At 40.2% G+C, this 13,630-nt stretch overlaps 2 protein-coding genes across 2 annotated transcripts; one reads left to right on the top strand and one right to left on the bottom strand.

Annotated features, from left to right (window-relative positions):
* Window positions 1-1,869: 1,869 nt before the first annotated feature.
* On the bottom strand, window positions 1,870-5,279 carry LOC111268430 (uncharacterized). Its single transcript, XM_022847411.2, has 3 exons — window positions 5,033-5,279; window positions 4,293-4,484; window positions 1,870-3,483 (listed from the first exon to the last, which is right to left on the bottom strand). Exons 2-3 carry the CDS (start codon window positions 4,452-4,454, stop codon window positions 2,155-2,157), a joined length of 1,491 nt encoding a protein of 496 aa, XP_022703146.1. The 5' UTR covers window positions 4,455-4,484; window positions 5,033-5,279; the 3' UTR covers window positions 1,870-2,154.
* Window positions 5,280-5,567: 288 nt separating this feature from the next.
* Window positions 5,568-8,761, top strand: LOC111268429 (ATP-binding cassette sub-family B member 10, mitochondrial-like). The gene has a single exon (XM_022847410.1). It carries the CDS (start codon window positions 5,765-5,767, stop codon window positions 7,703-7,705), a length of 1,941 nt encoding a protein of 646 aa, XP_022703145.1. The 5' UTR covers window positions 5,568-5,764; the 3' UTR covers window positions 7,706-8,761.
* The last annotated feature ends 4,869 nt before the right edge of the window (window positions 8,762-13,630 follow it).

Below are 13,630 nucleotides of genomic sequence, written 5' to 3'. Positions count from 1 at the left end.
GATATTCACATGAATGCTAAACTTAGTTTAATTATTATGTTAAATGCGCATTTGTATGTGTGTCCTATTATTTCAAATTACGAATTATGGATTAACGTTCTCCACAGGATTGTAAATTGTACACTAGCTTGAAACGTACTTCATCGTTTTCTATATTCAACACCATTTGCCTTTGTACATTAATATACGTTCAAAAAAAAGCTTGAAAATCCCCACTTAGATTTCTACTATCCGGCGTATATAAGTTCCGTATATCTAGGATTCCTTGCGAGGGTTCTGTCTCGAAATCTTTTTAACTACATGAACTTAGTCCTTAAAGACCAATCGTACAATCGTTGGAGACCTATAACCCGTGATATCAAAAACGTGTCAAAACGTTAGAAATCTTAGAAATAACCCGAAATTTCGATTCTCCTGAGCCGAATTGAATAACATGCTGATATGATTTTGTACATGCTTAATGGATTGATGATATAGTTCTTTAATCAATTGATTGATAACTGGCTGGCAAGGGAAAATACATCATGGCATATAACTATAACTAATCTCTTATTATTATTGTAATAGCATGTAGTGTCTTTAAAAAATCAGTCAGTTGGCCATACCGGTGATAACGCTGCTCTTCCGCTGTACAGAATATATACATAAATATATATACACATTATGATCACGAGCATAAATGGTGGAAATAGTACTAAATATATGTACGTATTAGAAGTAATAGTGTTTCTTTTATGATGAAGGGGACGACCACCAGTGGCAAGCAAAGCGAAAAACAGAAGGAAAGGATATGAAAAAGCATGGAATATGTAAGATTAGATTAAGTAAAATTATTATCTAATCCGAAAGAAGTATCTTTCGTGTTGGCTCTATTGTGTAAGACTGAGCACTTTCTCTAACGGATACCACAGCGACGCAGATCGTCACAGTACATATACTGAAAATATATATATATATATAGAGAGAGAGAGAGAGAGAGAGAGACCTGTGGCGCAAAAAGCAAATAAGATAAGGCGGTGAAAACGAGAAAGGTTACACCATTTTCATTATTCTGTAAAAAAAAAATGAACAATTACACCAGACAACAAACCACATCATCTCTGCATATATATATATATATATATATATATATATATTGAATGCAAAAAAAGTCAAAACATTATGTAATTGTCTCGTTAAATACAAGCGCGTTTATTTCAAAGTTTACTGTGTATTCATTTTCGTTTATATGATGTATTCCTTACTGCTTTCTGGATATTTTCTAAATATATATATTGTTTTTTGAAGTATTCAGATGGAATGATCATCTTGAAAAGTAGGTGTTGGTAGGTAAATTTTGTGGAAATGAACCGTACGTGGCAATCTTTCAACATTAAAGTTTGGAAGTATTTGGAAACGATGTGCGGTTTGACCAAAAGACAAAAGGAGATTACTTCGTGTTGTTTATTAACTCATTATGAAAAGCTTTCCCAGTGTGCACGTATACGTTTTAAGAAAACTGTTTATATTATTACAACGGACAGCAGATTAGCGGCCAGAAATGGTTTAATTAACACTCGACTCGAAATGAACATATACAGTATTTGGATATCATGTCGTTTGTGTAAAGATTGTGTGTTTATAATTTTCTACTTTAAAAGCTTATATGTAAGTAATGACAGTTTTTGCCGTTTAATTTAACGCAAAATTACTACATACTTTGAAAATGCACTGTATGCACTGCGTTTACTAAAATATTGGGCTTGTGGTCAGCGCTCTATCGTAATTCGATTGTCGATCCTGAACGTACGCTACGCAGCACACTCGCGGGCTTCACACACATATACAGCTACGAAAATATATGTTATGTAAAAGCAGATAAATCAGCGCTTTTTTGCATCAGAATCGGGCAAAACTGTTTATTTCTCCTTAACCTTTTATACTGCACATAAATCGCAATTGTTCTAACAGTGTGTCAAATTTACAAAAGAATTTACATTAGGTGCTTTTTATTACCGAGACACCCAGCATACGGTAGTGTGGTTTTCCCGATGATGATCTCATATCGAGATCATAATGAGCGATATAAATATATAAAAAGGTTTCACGTCTTGTACATTTGGTTTTCCATGGCCACTCCTACCACGAAAACCATTGTTTCTACTTAGTCAACGGTTATTTTCTCAGGAAATTGCTATCCATAATACGATTAGCACGTTTTAATCCCTTTAGGTTACTTTTGATGCGTCTTTCGACATTTGATTTGTCGACAGCTTTAGAAAACATTTCCGCTCCCCGGAATCCGCTTTCCTGGTAGCCCTCGACAACGACGGCGTCACATTTTGTATGTCGCCTTACGTATTCTTGCCTTTGCGCTTCCCGTATAACGGCATCCTCCTGCATTTCTCGAAGCCTCGCTTCCTTTTCTTCTTTTGTCATCTTGTGGCTGTTTCGGTTTCTGCAACGTTCCTTCAGCTCGAGGCGTTCCCTCTCCTCTTTCTGCCTACGGTCCTCAAGCAGAAGACGGTAGTCCTTCTTCGCATACCCAACGTCTTCTGATGTCTCTTTTACCTTGATTAGGCCATACCCTTCTCTCATAGGAGAAGGTGACCGGCTGAATAATTCAACGCTCTCGTAATCTCTTGGTCTATTCCTCATCAAGGGCTCAGGGCTTCGTCGGTCCTTCGCCTCGGTAAGCCCATTTCTATTAGGTTCTTCGGGTTGGCTATGTTCTGTTCTTTCACTGTTACGCTCTCGTCTGTGAGTGATATCTTTCGTACTTCTTGTTCGGTCAACGCTTTCGTCTTGCTGTGGACTTCTGGAGCGATTTCTTTGGGAACCTCGATATCTATGAAGACTTCGGTTGGATTTTCTCTCGACACTATGCCGTCTTCTTCCTAAACGACTGTTTTCTCTATACCCAAACCTGCTGTATGGGTTTGCACTCTTGCCACGGTCTCGATTCGGCGAGCCTCGCTGTCGGTCATCAAAAGATTTCGATTCTTCCTTGTTTTTGTTGATAGGGATACGGATGTCCCGCTCAGGGCTGCTGTCACTTGTGCTGTCACCTCGCTTTGGATTTTTTTTGTTCTTCTTCTTCTTTTTTTTGCTCTTCTTATGTCTCTTACATTTTTCCTTGTTGATCATTTCTTGGAGCATTTTCATTTTTACTGGATTGCTAAGAAGTTGCTTTTTCGACTCGTATTCTTGTTTTTTGATAATGTACAACGGGTCCTCACGAACCTTAACAGCCATGTCCACCGGTGTGAAGTCCGCCTTTGTTTCGCCCCTTTTGAATAACTGGCTAGGCAATCCTTCACACTTTTCGCCATCCTGTTGCGTCGTTTCTGATGCTTCTTCTGCGGCCTTGATGACATCGAAGGTTTTGTCGACTTTTCGCCCCAGCAGGTAATCCTCACGATCCACCAAGGCGGATACACCCTTGTACATCCACTCCAACTTGGTCTTTGACTCGGTCGAGCCGCTTGCACGGTCAGCGATATTCTGAAATAGAGCAAAAATATGAATTACAATAGTACGTTTAAATACAAATGGCATGGTTTCTAGGAACAATCATTTGACGCTTACGAATCACATCGCGGAAAAGTAAATCACCCAGAAAATGTGCCGAAAAAGACCATATGATATCGAAAGACAGCACCTTTCGTGTTTAAAAATCAGTCTATCCATGCAGTATATCCAAAAATCAATACATGCAATGTTTAGTAGCCTGACAGAAAAAATCTGCTTTGTCGACAGTTTGCCCGTAAAATTACATTGAATAAATATCGTACGTTTCTTCATATACAGGTAGCTAACTTTACCGGTCTATTTTGATACCGTATGAAGCTACTGAATGAGACTGAGAATATATTTATTCGATTCTACAAATGTTTCAAATATGCCTATTATTTTTATAGGTTTTCTCATGTTTTCTGTTCGAAGAAGTTTGTCCCTAGTGCTAATATTCCGGTAACACCTCGCTACATTGCTCGCGAACCCTGCAAAAATAAAATATATTTAAAATTTTCAAGGTAGTTTTATGTTTCTTCAAATGGTTAATGAAAAAGCAAGAATATCGTAGCGTTTTTGACATAAAGTGACGATAATCTAAGCAATAATTTTGCAAAAAAATACGTCGGCAGGGACAAATATGTAGCTACAACGACCTTTGAGCTCACTACAAAACGAATCAATTTTATTCAATTATGCAAATTCTAATGTTCTAACGCTTAGTAAATCAAGCAATAGACCAAACAAAGGATATTTTGTCTAACATGTTTAGTGTTATGTTATATGGCCTATTTACAAACCTGAAATTCCTCCTTTTCTCGTTGTGCCTGTAGTTCCTTTCGAAGCACCTCCACTTTCTTTTTTTCAGATTCATCTTGCTGTTGTGCTTTCCACACCCTCTCTTGATTTCTAAGAGTTGACGGATGCCAAGATTTTTTTAAATTCAAATTACCTCCACCCATTGTTTAACTGGAATCGATGCGCTCTTTGTCCTTAAAGTTAATATTGAGTGTAGCCTTGGTTAGGAAAAGATTAGATATATAGTAAGGTCATTCTGCATTCACTAAGTATGTGTAATGAAGTTTCCCCACTAGTTCGCAGTGACATGGATTGAGAACTGCATTTACCATTCCTAAATGGCTGTTAAATGATCGAGCCCTTTGTTAAGAAAATATCGAATAAAAGTACTGATATTTAACCAACCACAATGTATATATACACTTTCCAAATATTATCATTTTATAATAAGTGTTGAGTTTTGCATTTCCCGAAAAATAACTTTTTTTTTATTCTTTCCTTTACTTGAACGTTTTTGCAATAATATATTGATTATCATTTGCTGCTGTTAGAATTATCAAAAACATTAAAATAAGGCCTGCGGTTAATTTGGTAGATGCAAGCAAACATATTTTTGGTGCGCAGTGTCAGATAAATTGTCAAATAAATAAATAAATACTGAAGTTACTTATAGCTTAAAGAGAAATAACACGAAGCATATATGAGCTTCAAAACGTTTTATTTGTCTTATATAAAAACTAACCTGTTGTCAGCTTGTCCTTGTTTTGGAACGAACCTGTAATTCAAAGGCCTGAACCCATACGGCCGAACGCTAACCTAACTAGCACCAATTAGCAATTAATTGGAGGTACATTGCAGTTATAATTAAATCTTCGCGATTTTATTATTTGCCATATTTCCTCACAACCGTCTAAAAATATCAGAAAACCGTATTATCTAGAAGTTCTAAATTCGCTTGTTTGACTAATACCAATTGAATCTGTCTTTTTCCGTGTTCTCTATTTCCAAACAGCATGAACGCATTTCGTATGAAAGCACACCAAATCAAGAAGCCATTTTAAAATTTCTGCAGGCTATTATAAAATATGGGAAAGGGGTGATTAATTCAGTTAGCGGTCAGTACACGGGATTACTGTGAGGTCTGTTTTTTTGTCGGGTTTTGCCAGAATGATCTACTTGCTTGAATTGACGCGGCGGTAACTGTTCGACATGCGAAGCGGGGGGAGGGGGAGGGGGGTCGAGCAAAACACATGTGCTTCTGATTGCGGCTCAGCTGGAGAAGACTTTTCTGCGTAGGGTGGTAAAAGTGCTGATAGCTCTAATCATTGCTTAGCCAAACAAAGTACCCAGTTTGATCATAGCCCAAATGTTAATAACCAATGTTAACGATACTCTGCGTTCCAATTAATTGATTGCAACCGCAATTCATAGAGACCTCAACAGGCGTCGTGAATGTTTTGAAATCAGTCATACGATGCTCAGTAAACTATTGTTGTGGCAGTCATGCAGACTGAAGTCCCGGAGTACGACTACAATCATCGCTCGACTGAAAACCGGCAACAGTCCATTTTCAACCCGTGCTCTCGGCTTACCGCCGTCACCAGTTTTTCAAGCGTTATTGAGGTCACCGTTACGACAATGTGGCACAGCTTCCTCCTCTAAAAAAGTGAAGCATCGATCAGACTTGAGCCGGCTTCTAACTTACGCTATTCCCGAACGAAATACCCTGTTGGCAGCTGTTGGCCTACTTAGCCTAAGTTCCCTAGCTACAATAGTGTTTCCGTTTCTTATTGGAAAAACAATCGATACAATATACGGATCAGACAATAAAGAGACAATGAAGGCGAGACTTAATTATATCGTAGCCATTGTTGGTGGCCTTGCGGTGATCGGGGGCGCGGCAAATTTTGGTCGTGTCTACCTGGTTAATATTGCCTCACAACGAATAACGAATCGTATTCGTGCACAGGTTCATCGGGCTATAGTTCATCAGGAGGTGGCGTTTTTCGACACGCAAAGAACCGGCCAGTTGCTATCGCGTCTCACTAGCGACGCAGCACAAATCGGCAGTTCGTTAACGCAGAACGCCTCTGACGGACTGCGCGCTTTCTTTTCGATAGCCGGTGCAGTCGGTATGATGACGTACACTTCGCCCCAGCTCAGCCTTGTCGGATTGGGTATCGTGGCTCCTGTAGCCGCGGTTGCCATAGTTTATTCAAAGAAACTGAAAAAAGTTGCAGCCAGTGTACAGAACAAACTGGCTGAAGCGAGTGGTGTTGCCGAGGAGCAGTTCTCAAATATACGCACCGTGCGAATGTTTAGTAAAGAGGACCTAGAGCTATCACGTTACGCGAAGACTCTTGACGAAGTACTGGCGGCGAGAACGGATGAGGCGAAAAGACGTGCAATCTTCTTTGGGACGACTGGGGCATCAGGCAATGTCATGATTATGTCCGTTCTTTACTACGGCGGAATGTTGATGGCCGACGGTCACATAAGCGTAGGGAGTCTTAGCTCGTTCCTCATTTACGCCGCTTACGTTGGCGTCTCGATGGGGAGCATGTTTAATTTTATCTCAGAGACAATGAAAGCGCTAGGTGCCTCTCAGAAGCTCTGGGCAATCATGGACCGCCAACCAGCTGTTCCGCTCGACAGCGGCAAACTGCTGCCGAACGTAGAGGGCAGAATAGAATTTAGGGGGGTTAGCTTCCGGTATCCTACGCGCAAGTCCAATATCCTGAACGGGTTAGACCTTGAGATCCTGTCGGGAAAAGTCACGGCCGTAGTTGGCCCGTCCGGTTCTGGCAAATCGACATTAGCCGGCTTAATACTGCGTCTCTACGACCCGGACAGCGGCGTAGTTCAGCTTGATGGCCATAATATAGCAGAATTAAATCCCACCTTTCTACGAAACCAAATCGGTGTTGTAGCTCAGGAGCCTGTTCTATTTTCGGCGACCATTCGTGAGAACATCGAGTACGGCAGCACGACTCCGGTGACAACCAACGATATTATGGAGGCTGCCCACGTTGCCAATATCTACGATTTCGCTAGTGAACTTCCTCAAGGATTTGACACTATAGTGGGTGAGCGCGGTGTCATGCTATCTGGTGGCCAGAAGCAGAGAATCGCGATAGCTCGCGCAATCCTTCGCAAGCCGAAAATTCTTATTCTTGATGAAGCGACCAGCAGTCTTGATGCCATTAGTGAGAGGCTTATTCAGGATGTTCTCGAGCGTTTCTCAAAAGGACGCACCGTCGTTGTTATTGCCCATCGTCTATCGACAATTCAACGGGCTGACAATATCGTCGTTTTGAATGGCGGTCAAATTGTAGAGCAAGGCCGATTCGGTGACCTCGTTCGTATTGAAGGAGGTATGTTCAACAACCTAGTCACACATCAAATGAGGGCGTAAACGACCATGACTATCACGTCAGATAGTAAGTGGCCGCTGAACGCCGCGAACAGTTAGCCTCGATGTGTGTGTGTGTGTGGGAGCATATGTACGCCTTTGTGCAGTCAAGCGTATGTATCTCAATGCAAAGACACTGTAGTTCATGTTCGAACGACCATCATTGCCATTATTATTATTATTGAGTATCAAGTGATGTTAGTTCAATAAACGCCTGCTACACTTCCTCTTCCTGGTCAAAATTACTGAGCTGCCCCGTACCTATCCCGCGAACCACTACCATTACAATAGTTTTCACCAGTTGACCCTCTTCGATGCGAAGGAACATGAAGGGATTCATTACTATTATTCGTGACTCATGCACGGCTGGCGGTGTTGTTGCGGGTTTGGTACGTGTGCCTTACAGTTATAAATAAGAGCAAATGGAACGGAGGGGAAGGGGTGGGAAAGTGACACCGTAGAGGACGAACTATACGGTATTTTAGTATGTTGTAATTTAGATTCGCTTGGGCTACGTTTATAAGCCAGAATTGATTCTGTCACCTTTGTAGGATTGTCTTCCCATGAAACCATGTGTTCGAATACAAAAAAAAAGCTTGTACAGTAAGATTTGACATTATCGCCTATCGAGCGTCATGAACCAGTCACTAACCATAATGATAGTGTACTTTTATTCACTACACGTATGTTGCGTAACGTGTTCTTCATTAAGTTTACATAAGGAAACATTAGAAAATGAGAATGGGAATCACCTAAGTTGGTATTAACTTGCATTATCCGAGTAATTTCATTGTTCAACACAGTTTTTTCATGACGCTGACAGAAATACGCGTGCGAAGTATTAACAAAATATGTGGAAAATATGTTTCCTAGCAACATTGTTCTGGATTGTTGTGAGCTGAAGTGTCGGAGTTTTATGCAAGAGCAACATAGAAAATTCAAATTGTTTATATGGAAACGCAAAACGAAGAGTATTTAGAGAAGGCATTGGATAAAAGGCATAATATAATTATTAAAGATGTTTCTTAATAAATTATTTACATTTTTCTAAAATCGAAACTATTCGTTGATTTTCTTCCGGTATGTATAATACATTCTATGCCTATTTTTTCAGGACTTTGTAAACTTCTTAGTCTACTGGCATGCGAAATTCTACAATTACTAAATGTTTGATTTATTTAAAAATTTGTACCCGTACATGACATAGGTTGTCGTATCCTCCGATTTATATATATCCCCTAATACAAGCAGGGCTATACCGTGTCAGCGTTAAATCGAATTTTTTGTCTAGCAGTAGCTTTCGGTTTGCCTTTCCCTTGTTTTATTACCAGTTTAACGTATAGAAGTTTATGTTGAATAATATCTTTTAGTATATTTCACTGTTTCTGCAATGAGTTTAATTAGTTCATTACTGCAGATTTCCAAAAAAGCGTCTATGTAACCTTTAGATAGATTAACAATGTTGCATTCGTATAGACTAGTACCACCAATGAGCTCTGTACCTATGCGATAGGAAAGGAAATGCGGCTATGTTTCGAGTTTTACGTCCGGTATTGTCGTTAAAAAAGAAAGTGTCTGACTGACGTTCAAAGGGAGCAGTCCTAAATAGAGGAAAATAGGCAAGGTATATTATATAATAAACGGAGTTTTGAGCATTAATACAACGTTATTGAATATTGATGATAGTTAGATAACGTTCTAATGTTCTAGAAATCAGGCAGATACAATTGCGGATTGAATGTTACGTCACAGTTGATTACATTTGCGTATGACAAATCAATCTGAGCTTTTATTCTATTTAATATTACCGCTAGATATGTGGGAACTTCTATCAATGCAGAAGTAAGTTGTCTCTCGAACAGTGAAACTCAGCTGTTAAAAATTTTAATCCGTTTTTCCCCCTGATGTTATCGATAGTTTAAGTATGCCCATTGTACGATGTTCTCGGTCTCCTTTCTGCTTGATCGATTCGATTTCGATATGTTCCATAGCCCTAACTCTTCTTCTATTTGGTACAGAGATATACATTTCGCTTTTTATCACCAACTATCACCATCGAATCGACGACGACCTAAACACTGCACAATATCGCGGCGTACCTCTCATGCGAATACCACATATGTCCTTAATAATGTGACACCTTTTCAAGCGTCAAACGGTAGCCCGCTTGCTGCTTTGACTAACACACATGCACGCGGAAGTAACGCTATGCTTGTCCTTCCTTCCCTCCCTCTTTTGGATTTTGTTTTTTCCCTACAGGGAAAAAAGGTGAGGCGGAGCTGGAGAAGAGTGTATTGCTCCACTGCTGTTGGCTTTTTGGCCGAGACCCCATATGGTCAATGTCGAAAGCTATTCCTATTCTCTTTTCTCGCTCCCTCTGAGTAGCTCCGAGTTTGAGTTTTCATTTCCCGTTATTGAGCTCATTTTCTGGATTTTTTCAACTTTCTCGTCCTTGCTTGTAGTTGTCCTGGCGGGAACCCTTGGGCATCGTTACAATACAATTTATTCACTTATTTCTTGGCCTTCGCTACTGTTTTCGGCAGGCAGGCAAGCAGGCAGGCAACTAAAAGTATGGTAAAACGGAGCAGAGCTTGGAATCCCATTTCTTGCGGTTCTCAACTGCCAGGCCACAAAAGAAAAGTAAAAGCTCCATTTGTTAGGTCATTGGCTGGCGCGCCACTTGCCTGCTCCACTTGCTGGCTCCATTCCGTCATTTTGCCTGTCAAATCGCCTTAGTTTGAAAGGCTGGCTTTGCTTATGTAAGCTGTGGGCTTATACAGTTAGATGGGTCGTGGTGATCAATTTTCAGTGGGTTTTTGAGTGTGAATTGCTTCGCGTAAAGTAGAGATCTGTAGCTGTGCTCGAGTGCTTGCGTGGGATGTAAGCGATTAGTGAAAGGGCTGTTTTGAGATTAAATAATTTGAAGAAGAGTTTGAATTATTTCCGACAAAATTGATGATAGTTGATAAAACTTGTTTTGCTAATTCTGTTTGTATCTATCGGACGTTCCTGGAAACCATGGATTTTATGTTCCGCTTAGGAGGGTAGCATTTGGGCATGCCTTGGATAATGAGTATGAACAATGTAACCATCCCATCTTGAAGCCAAGCCTGCAACTGTTTAGAGTGATTCATATTGGCTGCATATATGGTACGTTATATGATCCGACGCGTGTGTGATCGAAATAAAAAAGCCAACATTGTATATTCGTGTGCGCAATAGGGGTGGTAAGTTGTATAATCGATGTGTACGAGCGTCGAAAACTTAAGACGAAGTAGATACGTCATTGATAAATAACGGTATCTGGCAACAAACATAGTCATGAAGTAACGTCTGATGGCAGTGATGGACGTAAAATTCAAACATTCATTGACCCAGATACAATTAAAATGTTCCATAGTGGCTAACTTGCTCCACTGGCCAGGATAAATAACCTTACAATAGTGCGCCACTGAATCCATCCAGGTCAGTAATTTGACTATATAATGCCCCTTTATGGCAGAAGGGAGTTCTCTCGTTTTAAAATATAATCGTAATTTGAAAGTAATTGTCTCAGAATACGCGACAGACCGACCTGATCAGATCCGAAAGAAGAAATTCTCATCCTCCAGGTGCATTGTACCATTTGCTGCATCCGCGGCCTGTTAGAAAACTTGCCCTTCTCAACTGAAACATAACGTTGGGTGAAAAAAAAAATTGAGAGTAACGTTATTGTCGACTAGCCTTGTATATGGTGCGCTGAATAAGTTACGCCAATTTCGTTTGATATGAGACAACATAAGCTCTATATTATAAAGCAATTGCAGTCCGCTGTGTATCATCAACAGCTAATGTGATCATCCGTTTAGTGCACAGCATAAATGTCAAACTAGACGAGGTATTGAAGTGGGACCACTGTTCATGCGTATGGTTACCTAATGCCGTACTGTAACATTGCTCACTACGACACCAAAGACCGTACTTCATTTAATCCTTCAGACAAACAGAAAGCTTCTAAAGTCATTCGACTTCTCCGATTCGCGTACACATACATTTTTCGGGAATTATCAGACTTCCAGGAGATTAATGTCTTCGTTTCTAGAAGGATGTATATTTCTATCAGGACAAGTCGTTGTATTAGACGTGGAACAGGGTTGGAATATGCTCTTGTGTACAGTGCATCGAAAACTCAGCCACACGTAACAACGAATTGGCCTCAAACAGCAGGGGCAATTTTGTTAAGTATAACAGCATTTAAGAAGCGTCCTTGCGCGCCACCGACGCGGCAGGGTGAAGTTTTAATAAAATATAATAATAATAAAGTCTTATTTATTGTTGACATCTAAAATTACAATGATGCGATTGGCTTTTTTTGCTGCGAACTCCGAAGCGCTGCGGATTTCAGGTCTTGTTATTACAGTTTTAATTCACGACGTTTACTGTATTTATAGAATTTAAATGTAGCTTTTGTCATTTGCACAGATTAGGTAGTAGTTACATCATGACTCACAAAAAGAGATCGGTGTTGGGTTATTAGCTCTGACTTAAGCGTGTCCCTAAAGTTGTTACTGACTCAAGAGAACTTACTACACAGATGCAATGTCTGTCGAGTGAGAAATGGCCGCTGGATATAGGCTGAGGTATGCGTGGTGCGGAAGAGCTTTCGTTCTATTCCAGCTGGGTCGAGTCGGGCAACTTATATCTAATATATATAATACTCGTTCAACCCGGCCGAGCTCTGAAATTATAGAGTTCATGTAACACAATTGTAAGCAAAAAAATAAAACAAATGCAAACATATTATTCTAATATTTGAATAAATCGAATCAAATAGGTATGGCAATCGTATGTTTCAGCGTAATATCAGCGTATCATGTAGATATAACAAGGGTATTGTCTGCCGTGCTGCAGATTTAGGATTTTACTAGAAATGATCAAGTGAAACAGAGGCAGAAATTGGTCAGGAATCATTGCGTTCTCGTATAGGACTATACATGCGTATAGATCTAGACTAGGTATTATGGTTGATACTTAGCTTACAGCAGAACTGATCTGACCGAATACTACTGGGTGGTTAGGCTACTAAGTATAATAGACAAACGTCCTCGACATGAGACATTTCTAGCTATTTGTATTCCACTATATTTCCGACCTCAGAAGATTTGCCTACCTTACGTATGTGAGTGTATGCTATAATTTAGAGCTCACTTTAGTTGTGGCTGCTGATCAGAAAGTACATCTGGATCCCACGACTTAGAGGACCGAGCTTGCAATGTAGAGGTTCGCGTGTCATTGGGTAATCTTCTGTATAGTCTTATAAGTACAGTATGGCACTCTATATCAGCACGTGTGTGGAACGACACGGAAGAACCAGAAAGGAAGTCTTTCAATTTTATATGTTTTCGCATGAAACTTGTCAAATGTTGACTAACGTGCTACGGCTTCATGATCATATCAATAATGATCTAGTCATCTGCTAAATATGAGCTTTAAAAAACCTTACTATGATTGTGACACATGAACATAGCAACACATCTTATGAAAAATATGGGTTTCAATTACACTCATATTATTATGTGTAATTGCAATACCAGCAAAACGTAGCGGGAAGTAGTTTAATAGTGGTTCCGCAGTCAAGCATATATTAGAGGTAGTAAATTATGATGACTGACAGACCCGTTCAGTCCTTCGATCTCACTCGTATCCGCCCGTGTGCTGCTATTCACTGTCGAACAGAACGAGGTCGTAGGTTCAGAAAGCGTCGAGCTTGCTCCGAAGCGCGAGGCATTCATTTTGGTGTGTGAGGGTGTGTGTCAGCATGCGTGTTGTAACCGTGATTGTCGTCCCTAGACACCGCCTCGACGTGGAGGGCGGAGTGCCTCGATGCACTACCGACCGACCGACCCCTCAGTCATCTCCCTCATCGCCACTGTAGTACTGACCTCGATA

This window comes from Varroa jacobsoni, unplaced genomic scaffold (genome assembly GCF_002532875.2).
Source record: "Varroa jacobsoni isolate VJ856 unplaced genomic scaffold, vjacob_1.0 scaffold_1283, whole genome shotgun sequence".
Lineage (NCBI taxonomy): Eukaryota > Metazoa > Arthropoda > Arachnida > Mesostigmata > Varroidae > Varroa > Varroa jacobsoni.
Note: the sequence above shows the minus strand (reverse complement) of the source record. Positions and strands in the feature narration are given on the sequence as shown.

Bases quoted from the DNA above. Each gene is read 5' to 3' on its own strand.
- LOC111268429 (XM_022847410.1), top strand. From the start codon at position 5,765: ATGCTCAGTAAACTATTGTTGTGGCAGTCATGCAGACTGAAGTCCCGG.
- LOC111268430 (XM_022847411.2), bottom strand. From the start codon at position 4,454: ATGGGTGGAGGTAATTTGAATTTAAAAAAATCTTGGCATCCGTCAACT. The intron at 3,484-4,292 runs GTTTGTAAATAG...GCTCTATTTCAG, and splicing joins GAGAAAAGGAGGAATTTCAG to AATATCGCTGACCGTGCAAG.